The 20672-nt window shown below is 41.6% G+C and overlaps 1 protein-coding gene across 1 annotated transcript in view; it reads right to left on the reverse strand.

Moving 5' to 3' along the window:
- TCERG1L (transcription elongation regulator 1 like) overlaps positions 1–20672 on the reverse strand; it is a 1516577-nt gene that overhangs the window by 1424316 nt on the left and 71589 nt on the right. Inside the window, exon 3 of the mRNA XM_069239738.1 lies at positions 6662–6842. Coding sequence (XP_069095839.1) covers positions 6662–6842 — 181 coding nt within the window. The remainder of the gene's footprint in view (positions 1–6661; positions 6843–20672) is intronic.

The following is a 20672-nucleotide window of genomic DNA, read 5'->3' on the forward strand; positions in this document are numbered from 1 at the left end:
GCGTAGGGGAAAATGGAGCTTGGGCACCAAAAAATGGGGCAAGTCAGGCTGAGGCAAAATTTTCGCCTCAACCCGATTAGCGCCATTTTTTTTTTTACTCCCAACCCCCATTGAAATTACTCCTGTTTTAGCACAGACAGGAGTCATGCCCCCTTGCCCAATGCCCATGCCCAGGGGACTTCTGTCCCCTGGGCATGGTCATTGGGCATAGTGGCATGTAGGGGGGCACAAATCAGGCCCCCCTATGCCACAATTTTTTTTACAAAAAATACTTACCTGAACTTACCTTAAGTTCCCTGGGATAGGTCCCTCCATCCTTGGGTGTCCTCCTGGGGTGGGCAAAGGGTGGCAGGGGGTGTCCCTGGGGGCATGGGAGGGCACCTCTGGGCTCCTTCCGAGCCCACAGGTCCCTTAACGCCTGCCCTGACCAGGCGTTAAAAAATGACGCTAAAACGGCTGGACGTCATTTTTTTGGGACCCGCCCACTCCCGGGCGTCATTTTTGCCCGGGAGTGTAAATACGGCGCACATGCCTCGGAGTCATTTTTTAGATGGGAACGGTTACCTTGCATATCATTAACGCAAGGTAGGTGTCCACGCTAAAAAATGACGCAAACTCCAAGATCTTTGGCGCTAGACAGGTCTAACGCCAAAGTATAAATATGGAGTTAGTTTTGCGTCGGATTTGCGTCAATTCCGGAGCAAACAGAGTATAAATATGCCCCAAGGTGTCTTGCTGTACTAGCTGAAATGATGTAAATGTGCCCCTCAGTCTGCAGCACCAAGAACAATGAGATATTACACCACCAACTCAGAACTGTTGGTGCAGCTCAAACAGCACAGACTTCACATTTGTCACTATCTCACCTTGCTCATCAAGTAAAAGTGTCTATGTAACTTTCTGAAAGTATTCATATCTTGTGATAGTAAGTTAATTATTTCCAAGTCTGTTAACTTTGTACATGTCACTTTTGTTTCTGATCATTGCCTGCCACCAATATTGTTTTCACAGCATGGTAATCACACTTATATCTATGTAAACCTACAGGAGTATATGAAATGCTTATAAGCATTTGGAAATGTTATTGTTAAAGAAAGGTAACTTTTCACTTTTTGTTTCCTCACTGAGGCTCTCATTACAAGGATTGGGGGGGGGACTGCATGGATAATCCAGTGTTCATGATTACTGATATTATGGAACACAGTAATTCTAGGTTGCAGGATTATTGATCTATTAGGAATGTCTTAGGGAGGCATCAAACCATCAGACCGCCACTACAAAGGTCGAGAGGCTGTCGCCAAGCTGGGGGCCTTTTAAATGCTGATTTCCCTGCCTGGACAGATGGTGCAGACAGTGCGGGACCATTGTGAGAGCTAAGGCCAATGCCGCTGCACTGTCTGCACAGCCAGCACAGTCGGATTGTGCACTGCTGCTATGCTAAGTCGTGATCAGCACAGCGGTGCCATCATGGGCACTGCCGTACTTGAACACAGCTATCCGCACCACCAGTGCCATAGGATCATTGATACTGGTGCTGTTGGTGGTGTTGTGGTAATCTGACTGTCACCATCCTAATCTGGAGCTCGGACCGCTTAGGCCACAGTGCTCAAACCGCGAGTACGGTGGTCCCAGGACTGCCGTACTCGGACTCAGGCCCTTAGTTAGGAATAGGAAATGATGGCAGAAATCAGTGTTGTTGTACCATCTCCTGCACATTTTTCTTCTATTTGGAAAGTTTCCTCGTGCTCTTTTCATTTGGGAATTCTTCCCAAGCTCCTTTGAGAAGGAAATAGATAATGGTGTTTTGCCGCAGAGCTTGGAATCACAATGGGGTGTTAAAACCAGGATAATAGTTAAATCAGGACTACCATGGCACCCCTAATAATGGCATGAGTTTGGGGGTGGCTACCATCCCCTCTGGGAGTAGTTAATTTTTTCTTAAGTGCATCTTGGTATTCCAGGGTCAGGTATGGAAACTGAGGGGCATATTTATACTCTGTTTGCGCCGGAATTGCGTCGTTTTTTTTACGCAAATCCGATGCAAAGCTAACTCCATATTTATACTTTGGCGTTAGACCCGTCTAGCGCCAAAGATCTTGGAGTTTGCGTCATTTTTTAGCGTGGACACCTACCTTGTGTTAATGATATGCAAGGTGGGCGTTCCCGTCTAAAAAATGACTCCAAGGCATGTGCGCCTTATTTAAACTCCCGTTCAAAAATGACACACGGGAGTGGGCGGGTCAAAAAAAATGACGTCCAGACGCTTTTGCGTCATTTTTTAACGCCTGGTCAGGGCAGGCGTTAAGGGACCTGTGGGCTCGGAAGGAGCCCAGAGGTGCCCTCCCATGCCCCCAGGGACACCCCCTGCCACCCTTGCCCACCCCAGGAGGACGCCCAAGGATGGAGGGACCAATCCCAGGGAACTTAAGGTAAGTTCAGGTAAGTATTTTATTTTTTATTTTTTTGTGGCATAGGGGGGCCTGATTTGTGCCCCCCTACATGCCACTATGCCCAATGACCATGCCCAGGGGACATAAGTCCCCTGGGCATGGCCATTGGGCAAGGGGGCATGACTCCTGTCTGTGCTAAGACAGGAGTCATTTCAATGGGGGTTGGGAGTAAAAAAAAATGGCGCAAATCGGGTTGAGGCCAAAATTTTGCCTCAGACCTGACTTGCCCCATTTTTTGATGCCCAAGCTCCATTTTCCCCTACGCCGGCGCAGCCTGGTGTGGGTCATTTTTTTTTACGCACACCAGTCAGCTGCGCCGGCTAACGTCATTCCATAAATAAGGCGCCCGCATGGCGCTTTGGAATGGCGTTAGCCGGCGTTACAATTTTTTACGCACAACTGCTTTGGCGCAGTTGTGCGTCAAAAAGTGTAAATATGGCCCTGAGTGGCTATTTCTTCTTTGCGGGGAATGGAACCAAGTAAACACAGTTCCAATGTTCACCATTTGTTTTAATATGAAACCTGGGTTCACGTTTTTAATCAGTACCATGTGTGTGATATTTGCTGCCAGTATATGATGTGTTGATACTATGAGTCCTAATCCCATTGTACGGAGTAGGACAATTTTTGTTTATTCTCTGATGTTGGCAGAATCACACCTCTTTTTGATGATGCTTGTGTGGGATGTCATGATGTGCCATCCATTTTTTGAAATTACCATTTCAAGATGATAGAAATAAATCTTTGAGGGTCAAAATGAAGAAAAAAAATTCCATTTAGAGAGAGAAGCAGTTCAGTAGCAAATTGCAGCTGTGAGTCCTTCCTAAAAGTAAATAATTGAAATCAAATAAAACAATGGAATGAAAGGGTAAGGAAGCAATAAAGGAGTGGAGTATAAAAAAATCTGCATGGAATGGGAACGGGTGAGGGACGTAAGCGATGAGCTTTGAGATGGGAGAGCAAAGGGAGAGTGTGTAGCATGGGTTGTGAAGGGGAAGCAGCACACAGGAAATGGGGAGAGAGCAAGAAAGGGCATGCTTCTCCATGGAGTGCTGAAAGTGAAATCAAAAGTTTAGTTTAAGTAATTAAAGGATAAACGTTACCCAATCAAAAGGATATTAAATAAACTATACGGCAGGACAAAGACAAACACAAGTAGAGGAAGGAAAGCTATCACGTAAAATGCAAGCAAATAAGACTGAAAAGAAAGTGGACCAACAATGAGCTGTGCTGAGCCAAAACCCGATGTAAGCATTATTATTGAACACAACAGGTATTTCAAAAATAGACAGCTGTAAATAAGACCTAAAATTATGTTGGAAAATGGATTATTTGTAAGGACAGGTAAGTGCCTACATTTAGTAATAGGCCACTAACCTCCACTTAGGTCCAGTTAGGTCTCAATAAATTAAACTCAGCTCAACCCTTGGAAGTTTGGCAACGAGCAACAAAGCCTAATTTAGGAGACATATGTGTAAAGCATTTAAAAATCACAAAACAGTAAATGAGAAAAAACACAACAAATAATAAGGATCCAACACCAATTTTATAAAAATAGATTATATTTTTATATTTAAAATGACACCAGAATGTTTAAAATTGGATAAGGGGAACCGGAGATATGAGGTTTTTTTTTTAAATTAATGCTTTTTAGTGATTAGAAACTAATAGCTCCAATCTGGTCATCTAGTCGCACCTCGACCAGGGCAAAGTCTAAGTCTGAGGCTCACCGTAATGGACCCGGCTCGGCTACAGCTTGCTGGAGGCCCCGGTCACAAGTTTACCTTAGGACTTAGGGGGTTATTACAACTTTGGAGGAGGTGTTAATCCATCCCAAAAGTGACGGTAAAGTGACGGATATACCACCAGCCGTATTACGAGTTCCAAAGTTGTAATAACCCCCTTAGTCATTTTTCTGGACATTTTCTTCAGCGGGACTAAGTTGCCAGTCCAATCTGACCTCCTGGAACTCTTGCTCGGATACGTGTCTCAAGAGCCCTTGGTGGAGATTTTTATCTTCGGACTTAGTTGTTTTTTTCAAGGTGAACATTTTTTGACTGGGACAAACTTGAATCTTGATCCGATGTCCCAGGAGCTCTCGTCAAATACACTGCCTGGGAGGTCCCGGTCAACTTTCTATGTTTGACTTAGTCACTTTTTCAGAGATTTTCTTCACCAGGACGAACGTGCAAGTCAGGCCGGGTCGCAGTTGAGGCAAGCTGGCTAGAGCTGCCGCAGCGGGTCCGTCCCCTTATGGAACTTTTTTCCAAAAGTTCTCCAAACTTCTCCAATATTCTGGATCTTCTTCTTGATGTTCTATTGAGGTTCTTTTGAGGTCCACAGCTCACCCCAAGGTTCCAGAAGCTCTGAGATGCTCCTTGGGGTGCGGAATATAACTCCCAGAATGCACCTAGTGTAAACTCCAATTTGGCCACTGGACAGTGGTCAGCTTCTTCAGGAGTTGGTGCAGGGTACTCTGTTTGGCAAGTTTTCACCTGAAGCAAACAGGGAGTCCCTCCTTGAACCAGTTGAAGCACAAAAAGGCAAAGTCATTTTTGTGGTGAAGCTCCAGTGTGCAGCTGGTGCAGTCCTCCAGAGTACAGCGTCCAGGTGCAGGTCAGGGGTCCAGCAGGGAAGTCCTTCTTCTCCTGTAGTTCTTTCTTGTAGGGATCTGAGGTGTGGGTGCAGGTATGCCAGTTTTATCCTTTTTCCTTGGTGAAAAACAGGGGGGTCCTGGTTCTCCAATCAGATGCAGGATCATTCCCCCTGTGATGACCACTTGCTGAAAGTGATTTTTGGAGGTTGCATCTGGCTGAGCCCACCCACTGGTGTGGCTAAAAATCTTAAACATACCCTTCCCTTGCCGTCTCCTAATCTAATCAGGGGGCACCTAATTGTCTGGGTTTGCAGGAGGTGAGGGAGGTGCTCGGTTGCTCCAAATGTCTTTCCCTGCCTTTGAAGACCAGTTTGGCAGCCCTCCCCCTTCCTGTCTCTCCATCTGCTGAGGGAAGTGCTCCTCACACAGGCACATTCCATTGTGCTGAGCCCAGGCCACTTCCCACCTCATCAAGGCAGCCTGGCCAGACTGCCAAAGGCTGGCCATTCAGAGCAAAGCAGCAAACCACTACAGGGCTGAATCTGGCAACTTTTTAGGTAACGTTTAAAAATCTTTACCTGAACAAGTTATATTAAATCCAACAATTGTAAATTGTGGGGTTTATTATAACAAGTAATTTGATACCAAACTTAAGGTATCAGGCACTTAAGGGGACTTTATAAATTAAAATAAAGTCTCCCTATTCTGGGCTATAGAGGCCATTCACTACAATGAGGGAGAAACTAATTAGGCTGTTTAACCTCACCAGGGCTTATACAACTATCTTTATAAGGTCCCTGCTTATAGTTACATGGCACCCAGCCCTGGTGGCACTCAGGGCACACCTTAGGGGTGAATTATATGTAAAAATAAGGTAGTTTAAGACTTTGGAACTACTTTTAATCCCAAAGTCGAATTTGCATATAACTTTAATTTAAAAGCAGCCAGCAAAGCAGGCCTACCTTTAAAATGACACCTGGAACCTCAGCAGTGCACCTCTGGGTGCACCACCTATGCTGGAGTCCCTACACCTACAGGTCGTACCATATGCTAAGGAATTTTAGGTATGTTGATTTAGTCAATTATAATTAGCCCAATTTGCATACTTATTGTATACAGAATGCAGGCCGTGGGACTGGTCAGCAGTACCCAGGGCACCATCAGAGTCAGGAAAACACCAGCAAAAAGTGAAAAATTGGGGCAAAATATTTTCTCACAAATTAAAAACCACAATAAGTCCATTGAACTAGCAAAAGAAATCCTCCATTCCCTTCGAAGCCAAAGCATGCACAAAACAGCATCAGATCGAAATGATTCCAATGACCAAGGGAGAAAGAAAGTAGGGACAGAGTTTCTAAAGTGTAGCCAGGTTAACAGTGCTCTTAAGGAAATTCTTTTCAATTATTTAATTTCTAATAGGTAAAACAGGAGTGTTAAAAAAGGATTACATTTTATACCAAGCATTTCATATTAGAATTTCACTTAGTAGTTCAGACTTTCCTCTAAACCAAGTCTGAAATGTTTCATGATTCTAGAAATCTATATACAAGTACAGCACCATGAGAATTTATTATGGTTTTCTATACATCTTAAAATATATTATTTTGGCTCTCACCTGTTAAAGGCTGAGGTGTAAGCATCACGGTGTGCCTTGATCGTGAGGCAGAGGTTGGCCTAGATAGGGCCATGGATATTTGATTAGCCACTAACAGCGGATTTTCTTGTTCTTGGAAGAGTCTTGATTCCTCAGGATGCACTAATGCTGAGTCCAGTGCAAACGAGCTATTAAAATACATCTGTCCAAAAATAATGAAAACTTATTAAACAAATTCAGTTTTTGAACTGTCGAAAATGCACATGTTGCTAGACACTTTTAGTGTTGAATTTTGATTAATGATTTAATTGGGAATCCTAAGATCAGTGCTTCACTCATACACTTCTTTTTGTCCATTGGCATCTGATTAATAACAACATTAGTTAACATATTAAAAAATAAATAAACAGAACATTGCTTCTTGTTTCCACTCAGGGTTATATAAATGAAGTTATTTAGCACATTACACATTTACAGGCAACAAAAACTAACTACATTCATACCTGTTAGTCGCCTAAGTATCTGTTCTCTCCAATAGTGATCAACTAGTCATTAAATGGATGCAAGCACACTATTCTTGCCTAGAATGTGTAACACTAAAGTCCAAATTTAGAGTATGATTTAGAGTTTGGAAGACAGATTACTTTGTCACAAACATGATGGCTATCCTGTTCACCTTAATACACTTGCAGTACATACTATGGCACTTGTAATAAGCTGGCTTGGATATCCATGATGTAGTACTTGTATGTCAAACTTTAAATCAGGTCCTTGATCCTGGCTGGGGTCCCCTCCACCAAGCTGTTCTCCTGACCACCCACATCCAGTCACAGTCTTCATCGAGATCTGCCACCATCCCACATAGACTTCACAACATAAATTAGGGTGTGGTGGGATGGTAGCAGACCACCTGATGGTGGTAGAACTGCCACTGATTGAATGGTCTGTTCCACCATGTTTCTGTTCAGGATCCCCTAAAATAAAAATCTATGGTTGCATTAAGCAATTTAAATCTAGAAGAGACCAAGGTTTCATCACGACCCCATGTCTTTTTATGCCACATTGTCTCACTGAGGATGCAGGGATGTAATATTACAGAAGTGATGAAGTTAGAAGGTTGGTTTGTTTGGCAGTTCTTTCTGTGTATTGATACTGGCCTCTCTATTTCAGTTTTCTGAGAAGAAGCTCAAAAGGCTATGGGACACTGGGAGATGAGTCATCTCCTTGACATGAAATTAGCGGATGCAAGATACAGTCATTCAACTCTGACCTATGTAATTGCTAATGCTAGGGGTCATCCTTAGTGTTCTTCCTCTGTATAACTAAAGTACTGTCACTAGCTGGGTTATTAGGTTTGGGAGGTACCACTTCCAATAAAATAAATCCACTCAGGTTAGGCCACAGCACAGTAAGGGTAAATCTAAAAAACTGGTAGTATAGCCCAAGGGCAGGCAATATCCATGGAAATGTTTGTTAAGTTCAAGCAGAAGCAGCAAATGTAATGTGAAGAAAACAGCACAACAAAATTCCCAAACTAATTTAGAAAAATGAAGAACATGTAATGAGCACAATGACACCAATCTTATTAAAATAGGTTATAAGGAAGAGAAATTATGAATTTTTAAATCTTTGAACCAAAAAGCACAAAGGGCAAGTAGACCATCAGTAGGAGGTTACTGTTTGCAGTTGACCCAGACCTAGGAATAGTTTCAGGCCATCTGCAAAGGACCATATTGTCAAATACATCAAGGTCATCCAGGTCAAGAATATTACCTTTTTTCTTGGGCCCAGATTTACTAATTGTTTTAAAATAGTTTGGTTCACAGAAGTGATGCACATGAGGGCAATGTCTTGAATTGGTATTTACTTTCAAGCAAAAAACTTGTTCTGCACTCAAATGTATCCCTGGAGTAGGACAAAGTAGGTTTAAGTGGGGGGTACATGGGTGTTTCAATGCAACCATCCATGACACTGATGCAGAACCCTACAAACTGAAAAAGAGAGGGCTTTGAGTAGAAATGGTGCTGTTCTTGTAACCTTAGTTTTTTTTGTGTGAATTTTTATGTTTTTTTTCACATAAAGTAATTTTAAATACTGTACATTAATCCATCCACTGCCACTGCCAGGCTCTCCAGTCAAGCCGCTATAACCTTCCAACCCTGCGAACGGCCTTTCGCTAAAGGGCCTGTCTCTGTCAGTCAATCTGTGAGTTGGTGGGTAAGTGTTTGAGTTGGTCTGAAAGTGGGTGTGTGGGTCTGTGAGTGGGTCTGAGTGGGTGCCTGAATCTCTGAGTGCATGTATGAGTGAATGAATTAGTGTACAAATTAGCCTGTGAATGTTTTATTTTATTTATTTTTTGCATATCCATAAATATCCTCAAATATTCAAGGTTATTGCATATGGTAAAGAAAATTCATTTTAAACCCATAATTTGACCCTCAAACACCCCTATACCACCTCCTGGGGTCCGGCGTCCTCCACCCTGACCTCTTATACCACTTATCATTTCTATTTTCAACCCCTGGGACCCTCTCCCACAACATAAAATGTTGGTCGTAACTTTCTAGTCAGGTTGTGGCCAGCCAATTACAGACCTTCTAGTCAGGCACGCATTCGCAAAAGTTCAGAAATATTTGCGATTTGTTTGCGGCCTAAGATATACAAATTTGGGCTTAATTTAATTTCTCCTAAACTTCTGGATGGATGTACTCCAAATAAGCAATCTGCATACCAACAGCTAGCTTTTTGCCAAATTTGGTGCAATTCCTTTCAACTGTTCGGGCTGCAGTTGAGTTCAAAGGTCCTATGGGAATTAACATGGGAAAAACTGCTCTTTTGACCCTCACTTTTTCTCTGCCCCCACTTGACCAATAACCCCAAGCTTTCCATGTGCAACAAGAATCACGGGGGCAGTTGTTTTGGAAAATTTTGTGAAGCTTGGTCAAACAGCGCCAAAGATATTGGCGAGAAAAAATGCTTTTTTCAATGGAAGCATGGTCCTAACTATGACTACCTACTGGTGACTGCAAGTATATTTTATATATATATATATATTATACACACACATACATCCCTAGGAAAAGTTTTTTTTTTTACTTGACTATACCTTTTGTGCCGTTTAAAGGATCTTGCTGAAAAAGGTGTCTTATTGGGTCCTGATATGCATGGAAAGTTTTGAGGTGATCCATTAAGGGGGGGTGGAAAAAGGGGAGGTCAAAAAAGGGTGTTTCCCATATTAATTGCCATGAAGATTTTAGACATGACTGCAGCCCAAACCGCTGAACAGAATTACACCAAATTTGTCAGAAAGTTAGCTCTTGGTCCTGAAAGAATGCTTTTTGTTATCCGGTGTAACTCCATTTACTAGTATTTGAGGTATTAAAGGAAAAATAATTTTGTATATTTGGGTGGAGCCTAAGCATAGATCGCACAGTGAGATCTGATTGGCTGTCAGCACTTCAATCAGAAACAGATGGCAGCCATCTTGGGACCAATATACCTGATAGGACCCAATTGTAATGCATTGTAGTGAATGGCAGGTTTGGAGGTTCACGAAAAGGCAAATGTATAAAGGGTGATAACATATTTTAGTTACAATATAAATCATTTGTTGCTACTGTCATTTTAGCCTGTGAAAAAGACTTCTGCTGGGATTTCATGAATCATGTTTGAGAGAAAATTGTTTTAGAATTATTTTCTCATAGAGGTTTTGGAAGTTGCTCCAGAAGCTAAAATGAGAGCATATTTTCTGTAAATTCACATTATCTTTGTCAGCCATGTGAGAATGATGTCTGACATTCTCAGTAAAACATGTACTTCCAACAGGAAAAGCCTGTCAGTTGACTGCCTTGTGTTCTACTGCAGGATGCTGAGTGTACTAAAGAAGTTGGCTAGAGTGGCATACACTGGAGTGGCATTGAGCAGAGTGGACTGGTGTAGAGTGCACTGGCATGGAGTGCTGCAGAGTATAGTGGCATAAAGTTCAGTGTCATTGAGTGTAGTGGCATTGAATTCAGCGGAGTACAATACAGTGTCCTAGAATGCAGTGGCACAGATTAGAGTGGTGCATGGTAGAGCAGAGTGGTACAGATTGGTGCAGTGTGGAATGTTATAGAGTTGAGTCATTCAGAGGCAGTGGCTCAGAGTAGATTAAAGTGGCATAGAATGCAGTGGCATAGAGTGCAGATTAGAATCAAGTGGCACAGAGTGCATAGAGTGCAGTGGTACACAGGGCAGAGAGGATTGAGTACAGTGGCAGAGTGGTGCAGAGTATAGTGACTCAGAGTGCAGTGGCATCCAGTGCAGTGGTGTAGAATGGAGTAGCACAGAGTAGAGTGGCATAGAGTTCAGTGGCAGAGAGTACAGTGTTGCTGAGTAGAGTGTCAGAGTGCAGTAGTGTAGTGTGGAGTAGAGGGCAGTGGAGTAGAGTGCAGTTGTATAGAGTGAAGTGGCAGAGAGTGCAGTGGTTAAGAGTTTAGTGCCATAGAGTACAGTGGCAAAGGAGAGTGGCAAAGAGTAAAGTAGAGTGGCGTAGAGTGCAATGGATTATAGTAGATTGTTTTAGAGTAGAGTAAAGTGGCATAGAGTCGAGTGTTTCAAGGTAGAGTGCAGGTACATAGAGTGGCATAGAGTATGAGGGGGTAAAGTAAAGTAATGTAGAGTGCAGTAGCATAGAGTGAAGTGGTGCAGAGTAGATTAGAGTGGCATACAATGGATTGGTGAAGAAGGCAGGAGAATAGAGTTGAGTGTTGCAGAGTAAAGTGCATTGGCGTAGAGTGTATTGGCATAGAGTGAAGTGGTGCAGAGTAGAGTGGTAGTGGTAGCATACTGCCATCACAGACAGCACTTTTTTTAAAATTCAAATGACCATTACATTCACACAGACAGACAGTTTTACTAATAAAACTATACAGTGCACATACAAATGTGTGGAAATTGCATCACCTAGTTTAATGATTCATTTTGATCATATTGAAGTATTTGTTTCCAACACACTTTAGGAAGAAAACAAATTGTGCTTCATTTGGGGGTTCATAATTCTGATATGTTCTGAAATACTAAAACAGTTAATTTAAATGTGGTCATGTGCTAGAAAAAAAATTCTGCCCTACCCCCGGCATCCAGCAAGATTGTCACATACATTTGCTTACTTTTAAGTCAGAGAAAGAAACGTAATTAAGTGCTCTTGGAATACAGCAAATTACATTTGTCCTCGGTCTTTGAATTCACAGCAAATCTAACAAGATAGGAGCAAGACTTAAAGGCCTGCTTACAGAAAGCAAGTGTGTGGAAGGATACAGAAAACCTGATTTAGGCAATGGGTGTGACAAACTGAACCTGGAGATTTGAAAGCAAATAAAGCCAGTGAGTGACAAACCACAAAGCCAATGGTAATCAACGAGTGAAATGCATTCCTAGGTCAACTTTCTGAAAGTCCCCAAGATCTCTTTAGCTTGGCGGAGACCTAAATATGAATGGATTGTTAGCATTAATACCTTCTCATTTCTTCTTGCGACCTAAAAGTCTAGTGGCAGAATGAGTTTCTGTAGATGGGCACAATACTAGGATCGCATCAACAACTCAGAAACAAATTGTTTTAATAGGTATTTAGAACACTTGGTGCAGAAATGATCAATCACTAACAATTATCCATTTTTGTTGCATTATTGGGCTGTTGGACCTGACCCTCTCTGCATGGTCACACCTAAATGTTTTGCCTTCAACCCTTCTGTTCTTTGAACCCACTTTTTTTGGCCTAAGGGCTCTGTGCACTTTACCACTGCTTTCCAGAGCTAAAGTGCATGTGCTCTCTTCTTTAAGCATGTTAAAATTGACTTACATCCAACTGGCATAATTAATTTACTTGTACGTTCCTTGTAAGCTGGTACTTCATGTACTCAAAGCCTATAAATGAAATGCTACTAATGAACGTGCAGCAAAGATTGAGGCACCCACTGAAGTAGCCCTTTAAAGCATATCAAATTCTTTCTTGACCCAAACCATTTTTAAATGAGTTGCTTTTGACAAAATCTTTTCCTTAATGCATATCCCTGACAAATCTGCACTTTTAGCCCTTGGGCAAGCATTTGGGTTTGGTAACAACTAGATCCCCCTTAGAAGAGTGCCAGGATGTTGTTGCTGACAGGCATATACCAGGGTGGTACATCTTTGCAACTATCGCTGGATTCATTGAACTGGTTCAAGCCTGAGATTGCAACAGCTAAATTGTTTTTCCAGGTATTCCTATTCAATTTGTAAGACAGCAGTTTCCTATTAAACTGTGAGTTTTCATCTGGATTCGGAGTTGAGATGTACTAAAGCAGAGGCACATTGCCCAGGATTCCTTTATGTTTCTTACCTCTGACACTGATCCTCTGCCCAACAAAGGTGATTCATAATTCATGCAACTTTTTAATGCTTCTAACCGTTTTAGAATAATGATACCTTATATTTGTGGGTTAACCTCTTCCTTGTAATATTGAGGAGAGTGGAACATTTTCTGACAGATTACTTTTTTATGTATTTATTTTCCTGCCAGATTACAGTTACTGGTGTAACACGTGCCATTGCAATCATTTACTTTGCTTGTCACTGAAGATGCAGTATCTGAGAAGAATGAGAACATTTTAGTTTGACAGATCAGACTAGAATTTTTTTTTTAAATGATGAATGCACCTCCCAACTGGAAGTCCTTTTGTGCACTAGTTATGCATGCACGTACTGGGCTAATCGCTTTTTTTATACTGGTTGCAGTCAAAATTGCTCAACTCCACGTATATTCCCCTCCTGCTGATGCTGAAAACCTCAGACCACAGCCTTCACTTACTTTTTCCAGAGATGAAGAAATGTTTTCAGTGGTAGGTTTTAGATATAATCCTTGAATCAATAGTCCTCTCATTTGCCATCTAGCGATGTATTAAACATTTATTTGGGGGATAATATATAAGCAATAATGAGAAATTGGGTTGCTGGTCGAGGGGTGTGTTAGCACTTTTGAAGCAGTAGTAACAATCCTTAGTTTAGGGTGAACCACAAAAGTCAAAAAGTGAAGGTGTGCTTAACCCTCTGGTAACTTGGCACAAAAGCAGTCAATGTGTAAATTATTCTTGCAGCACTGAAACAGTAATTAAGTGAAAACACAATACAAGTAAAATGCCACACAAATTTAGTAGAATGTAATAAATTATTTGACATCAAAACAAAAATACAATTATTAGATCCAGAGATATACAATTTTGAAGATTTAAGTGAAAATAGTGCCTAAAGCACAAAGCACCACTTAGGGTTATTTGATTGTACTGAAATGGGACAAAGTCATAAGTTCAAACCAGCAGCAATGTAGTACAGGAGAAATACAGGGACCATGTTAGGCCTGCTAAGCAAAGTATTTTAAATACTAGTTGCAGAGTGGTGCGAAATCCTACATCGACGATGTGTCATTTAGAGGTCAGTCCTGAGGAGGTAGAAGGCTGCAATGTGAGGTCTTGCATCATCATCATCATCATCGAGGATGCCATCGATGAGGGGCTTGCAATGTGAAGAACAGCTTTGACGATGTGTCGCACACTGATGTTTCTGAAGAAGCTGTAGGACTGCAATGGGGAGTCCTGTGTCATTGTTGTTAATGCCATTGACAAGGGGCCTGGATGCGAGGCCTGTATTGAGGGTGCATTGCACAGCAGCGTTCTGAGGAAACCATGGACTGCAAGTGCTGTGGTGGTTCTGATGTGGCTGCAAGAAGATGCATTGTGCTGTGTGAGTTCTGCTTAGAGGACCATACATAGTTTGACAGGGCATCTTCCGGCCCAATGCCAGTGGTCCATGGCTTGGGTAACACCTCTTGGGGAGGGGGGCTCACATGAGAGAGAGTCCGAGTGCTGAGTTCAAGGTGGTTGGAGTCTTTTCTGTTACTAAAGTTCCTGATCAAGAGGCCAGCCAACTAGTCCTTGCAGTCACTCTGGTGGCCCTGAGTTCAAGATGCAAGTCCAGTCCTTTGACTCAGGCAGCAGGACAGCAGGAATCAGGGCAGCAGGGCAACAGAGTAGCAGTCCTTCTTGTAGAGCAGCACAGCAGTCTATCTGGGTCTTACAGAAGCCCAGATGTGCATGATTATTTTGGTCTGAAGGTCTAATATTCATACCTGGTGCCCACTTTGAAGTAGGATAAGGATCTGGAGGTTTCTATCGCCAGATGTGTTTGAAATTTTCTGCCTCCCTGCCATTGCTCCAGCTTGCTCGCAGTCGCAATAAACTAATGTCAAACCCGTTCTGAGCATGCTCAGGCAGATACTTTGTGATGTGGACGTGTGCTAGGTGACAGTTCCTCCCTTTCCTCAAGTCAAGGATAACCCATTCTGCCAATACCTATGCTCATTTGTCCAACTGTCTGTGAGTAATATACAAAGACCAACTACATCTAGTCATGTGACAAGTAAACAGGTTGGAGGCACAAAAATGGTTGGGACATGAATATGACAAATTTCTAAAAGTAGCATTATTAGCATTGTAAATTAAAAAAGTTAAAATCTGACTTTACCATTAGAGAGGGCTGCACATTTCAATTCTTTAGACACCAAGTCAGCATTCCTGCTAGCTCCCAATCTAAAGTTATCAGTTATTAAATGTAATAAGTTAACCCAAGGTTATCCTATGGGAGAGGCAGGCCTTCCAGTAGTAAAAAGAAATTAAGAGGTTTTAACTACAAGGAAATGTAAAAGGTAAAACATACCTATTTACCATTGCACCTTGCCCAATGAGCTATAGGGTAATGATGATAGAGTATCCTTTCCATCAACCTGAAGTTACCGCCCCTCACTTAGACTCAGGTAAACCTTCAGTGTGTAGAGGGTAGAGGCTACTACCTCTCAGCTACCTGCACACATCTCCAATGGCCCTATGAAGTAAAGTTAGATCAGACTTTCATAGGAAGAGAATTTCTTTTTTGTTTTTGGTGATAACTTTGGCACCATTTGATGACTCTTCATAAAACTTAAGAGGGAGGGTTCTAAAATGCTTTTTCCTAATGCAATTTCCATAAGGAAAATAACATTTCAGGCAAAAATGTCGGTACAAAATTACCCCAAAAATGGCAGAAAGCTAGATCCTTACACAGAAGTGTGCTTTTTGTGAGTTGGTGTAATTCTCATTGACGGTCTCTAGACACATGAAATCAGCAATCTTATTTTAAGAATTATTGTATTTTTTGTAACAAAAGCAAAAAATAAGAAAAATGGAAAATCAAGCTTATTAACAGCACAGTGGGTGAAGGTGACAAAACATGTTTGGTGATCTCTTAGTGGTGATATACACAGGTGATAATAATGGTCTAAGTGAGTTTTCAAAAGAAGAAGAACATGGCCCATTTCAAATTGATAAACATCGCAAATAGAGTATGTAACAACAGTCGATGTTTTGATCCCTTGCGCAGGTATAGGGATAATAAAGACCTTCAAGGCACTCAGGGTAGAAATACTAGAGATACATCAGTGTAAAAAATCAGGCATTTGAGGCACCAGGATCACAAAGTGTTGCAAGTAACATCTGATGGAAGTGGGGCACTCAAATAAGAAGAATGGGTGGCACCTTTAAATAGTACCTTGCCCCAGGGACCATGGTGTACTCCAAATGGAGAGTTGAAGTCACCTGGGGGCAACAGGTTCTTGTGAGGTTTGAGTATGGAACTCCTTGTTTGGAAAAGTGCCCAGAAGAGAAGAGGGGACCACCTGATCAACAGTCCACAGAGAGATCAGGTGATCAGTGAGCCACTATTGCCCAGGGTTCATTGCTCACCAAAGATTGGTCGTCAAACCATTCTGATTGGCTGGACCCATAAGTCCAGGGAAGGTTTTGCAGGACTAAGGGCTATATTTGGCTTCCTGCAACATGAAGAGAAATGAGGCATCTGCCATTACAAGACTCCAGGTCTCTGAGTTCTGAGATTAGAGTAAAAAAAAGTATTAGAGGGAAGACATACCCTGACTCCTCTAGCCCTTGTGGGGGGTTATGGGGGGCATATCAGAGGGACCCTACTGGGGGACACATTTTCAAAGAACACGTTTTTGGGGCATCACGATCCAGCATAAAAAAGAGTTTTGAAAGGCTAGTGTGGAGTAAGAATCAATGGGAAATTGTCTGCGTGTGGGTGAAAGCCACCTGTGAGGGCTGTGGTCAGTCTTTGTGCCCAACACTATAACACCTAAGATTGAGGGCTGTGCGTGGCTGGGGTGACCAACTTCAGGGTGTTAGTTAGCAGGCCAGGTTGTATGCCAAGCCCTATTGCCAACCTCACAATGTTGCAAATTGAAGGTTACACAAATGGACCTCCTCATTTAAGAGAGCCCTTGCAACAACTAAATTAACTAATAAATACTTTCCTCATTTAATCAACAATCATTGTTATTCCTAAAAAACACCAATTGGCTGTGACCCTCAGCCTTTGAGCTGTCCATGGTCATGCATTGAGCAGGCGGAGACTATGTGATACCTGTTACATTTACATCAGTATTATGACATGGAGAAGGGGATGTTTGTTCTGAACTGTGCTGCAGCAAAGACATTTACTTATGCACTTAACCTTCTGACTGTATGAGAGCCCTGCATGGTGGATTCTGTGCCCCAAATTCCACTAGGTCTCTTCTTCAGAACAAAACTTTTCTCCAGAACATACATGATGGCATGAGTTTGCTAATTGCAACATGTAGGGAAGTAGAGCAAAATCCAGCTTGATGCATTGAGGTACAGCAATACATTTACAACTAAAAGAGAAATTATTAGATCTTCATAGGAACTCCTCACAATCATGCAAACTCCTCGGTTCTTATACCCAGCATCACTAAAGAATATTTAATGGAAATTGCCCTGGCAGTGCCCTAAGTGTACTAAATAATCTGGTGTGCAAAGCATCATATCTCCAGCATTTAACATCTAGGAGTGCTGACTTCCTGTTGCATTTCAACATACCAGTTTATTAGTGGGCCATCTCTAATTACACATGTGCATGAGTCATTATCACTACTTGTAATGCAATGTAATGTAAATAGGCGTATATAGCACGGAATTACCCAAGGGTGTCTTGGTGTTAGCATTCTAATGAAAAACCACCTGAACCTAGTCGGAGCTGAATACTATTATTTATATGTCAGTGAGAAAAAACACTGGAGCCTAGTCAGAGCTGAATACCATTATTTATATGTCAATGAGAAAAGTCAAGTTTTTAGCTTTTTCATGAACTGAAAAAGATTTGATTGGCACCATCAATCAAATTGATGCATTGAATGCGTCAGAGCATTCCAAAGTTTCTGGCACCAAAGAAAAAGCTCTAGCCACCCCACATTGCCTTATTTCTTCTGACGATAGCCACTAGACTAGCAGAACTTGATCTAAGCAGCACACCAGGTGAGTGCCAGAGGAAGATATTTTGAAAGAATTCTGGCCCCGTCCGGTGAAGAGATTTTGGCACCAGACACAATGCTTTGAAATGAATCCTTTTACTAACTGGTTAAAGCTCTGCAAGGATTGGGAAATGAGAGCAAATTTATAAAGTAGCCTGGAAATGGCGTTTTGAAGAACCTAGAGTTTATTTCCCAAGTGCTTCTGAGTTCCAATTTATAGGGCATTACAATAGACAATCCTTGAGATAACAAGTGCCACAATGACTGTTTTTGTCATTCTAGAGCAATAAAAGGAAAAATCTTCTTAGAGCCCTAAGCTGGAAGAAACAAGATATTCTAATTTAGTCTGAAAAACATATTTTGATGTAAACAAAATGGGCTTTAAGCGTGAACACTGGTGGCAATGAAGTAAGCAGTACCAATGTTCTAGATGAATAAATGCTCTCACTTGTGCTGTAGTTTTATTTTTGGATTAAAATTTCTATCATGACTTAAGAATGTCCATCAGTGAGCATATAAATGTTGATGTTCATGGTAGACAGCACGGTCTTATCTTAGTGCAGCACTTCAATGCAACAGGGCAAGTCTTTTGCTTCACAGTTCATCTATTTATTGAGTGCAGGGCAGTTATCTCATGCACCATGAATGTAAATTCTCTGTCCCATCAGCATTAATAATAATGGTTTCAGCTGTGTGTCTTCCTGCACATCATTTTGAAAGCATTTGTTGTGGCTCACAAGCAACAGTAAATCTCCATCCTCACTTTAAGTTTTGGTGGGTCCTTGCTTTGCAACTTCTATTCATTGAAGAGATTCCACTGCATACAGTGGCAAACAAGCCACAGGGGGATTTTATGTTATGATTATTCATTTTTTTTCTCATCTATGTATCTTTTTTAGGTTACGTGCTAATCTTTTATTTTCTTTGCAACATGATAATCAAGTGTGCTCAAATATATTCACAGTAGTTACCCAAATTTGACTGCTTTGTTGTAGATAATTGCTAATGAGTTGTGAACAGAGTTTCATGGAAAGCTGACATCTACATTTCTCATAGTTTATTATTGTTCAGAGAACGAATAAAAATAAGTAACAGAGCACTAGGCCACTTACTGCTAATTGTGTATCCTGCAAGATTCAACAAAAACAAAATCATGCTATATCAGCTAAGTACTGGGTGAAAAGGGTGAGAGAGGAACTTTGTGCTAAGTAACCCAAACATGATAGGTAATGCAGAATTGCATCACCTAATGCTAACAGGAGGCATTAAGCCCATCTGCCAGCACAGATGACAAGAAACCCCTATTGCTCAAACAGGCTGAGGGATGACTCTGAAACTCAAACTAGGCTTAAATGTTGGTGCTAAGATTAACCTAGTAAGCAGGAGAAGAAAGGTGAGATTACCATAAAGTTATACAGCTAAAATGCTAAAAAAAACTCTTTTACTAAACATTGCAGCTGCCACTCTGTTTATTTTTAGTGTAGCTACAATTTATGAAAATGGTGCAAACTCCTTTTTCAATAGGGGTAGAAATCTGGGCACAAGTCACAACCCATCTCCTTCCTATAGGTGTCCTTAACACAGGTGTGGATTAACTTTTGTTACAAATGCACATGTTGTATACCCTTTAGAAATACTCATGGGTGAGGTTTGATCATGTACATCTCAATACTGGCACAGGGCGGGGGTCTGTTCTAAGGGCCCATTAAAAAAAAACTGGAGCTATGGCAATGTAATGGGCCTGAAAATTAGTCCCATGTTTTGGAGATCAGTTATTACATGTAGTGCAAAACATTAAAATGGGCCCTTTAATTAATGATGGGATTGCTTGGCCCGTACTTGCAGGCTATACACCATATCCTGAATCTAACAATTGCAGAAATAACACAGTTACTAAATCAATCAATTAACTTTATTTGGGCACCAGTGTTCTAGAAGCTGAGCTGGAGACGGTGGCACAGCAGTCAATTACGCATGAATCGCAACTTACAGATATGCAGTGGAAAATGGAGGATTTTGAAAATCAGCAATGACGTAACAATCTGCACATCCTGGGGATTCAAGAAGGAGCGGAAGGCCATGACGCAAGGACTTTTATTGTTAAAGTATTCAAAACTGCCTTTCCTGAGCTGGTTAGCTTAGACTGGGAGAAAGAGATACAAAGGGCCCATTAGTTTCCAATGCATTTAAAAAAACAACGGTTGGCAGGAGAGGCCATGGGCAATCAGCCACAACCTAGGGCTATTATTGTTTACTTTGGCACTATTTGCTGCAACAAGCAGTTTTTGAGAAAGCCCGCCCTGATTTAAAAATCAACTATGAGGGGTTTAATTTTTTTTACCCGTCCCGATAATTGTCACACCACAGTGAAAAGGCGCTGGCACCTGAGGCAAATGATAAACCCTTTCCACGAGAAGGGGGCAGAGGATTATTTGATGCACCCCACTCATCTTAAAATGATTTATAGAGACGTAGTCCGGGTCTTCTCTTCTGAAATCAAGGCTAAAGAGTATTTGCAAATTTTGACTTCACTGAGGCTAACGATGGCTAATTAAAAGCTCTTGGCGCATTAGACTGTAAAACACATGTATCTTAGTGGGTGGCTACTGGCACTTGATGTCATGCTGTTTTCGTTTCTCATTT

This window comes from Pleurodeles waltl, chromosome 6, assembly GCF_031143425.1.
Source record: "Pleurodeles waltl isolate 20211129_DDA chromosome 6, aPleWal1.hap1.20221129, whole genome shotgun sequence".
Classification (NCBI taxonomy): domain Eukaryota; kingdom Metazoa; phylum Chordata; class Amphibia; order Caudata; family Salamandridae; genus Pleurodeles; species Pleurodeles waltl.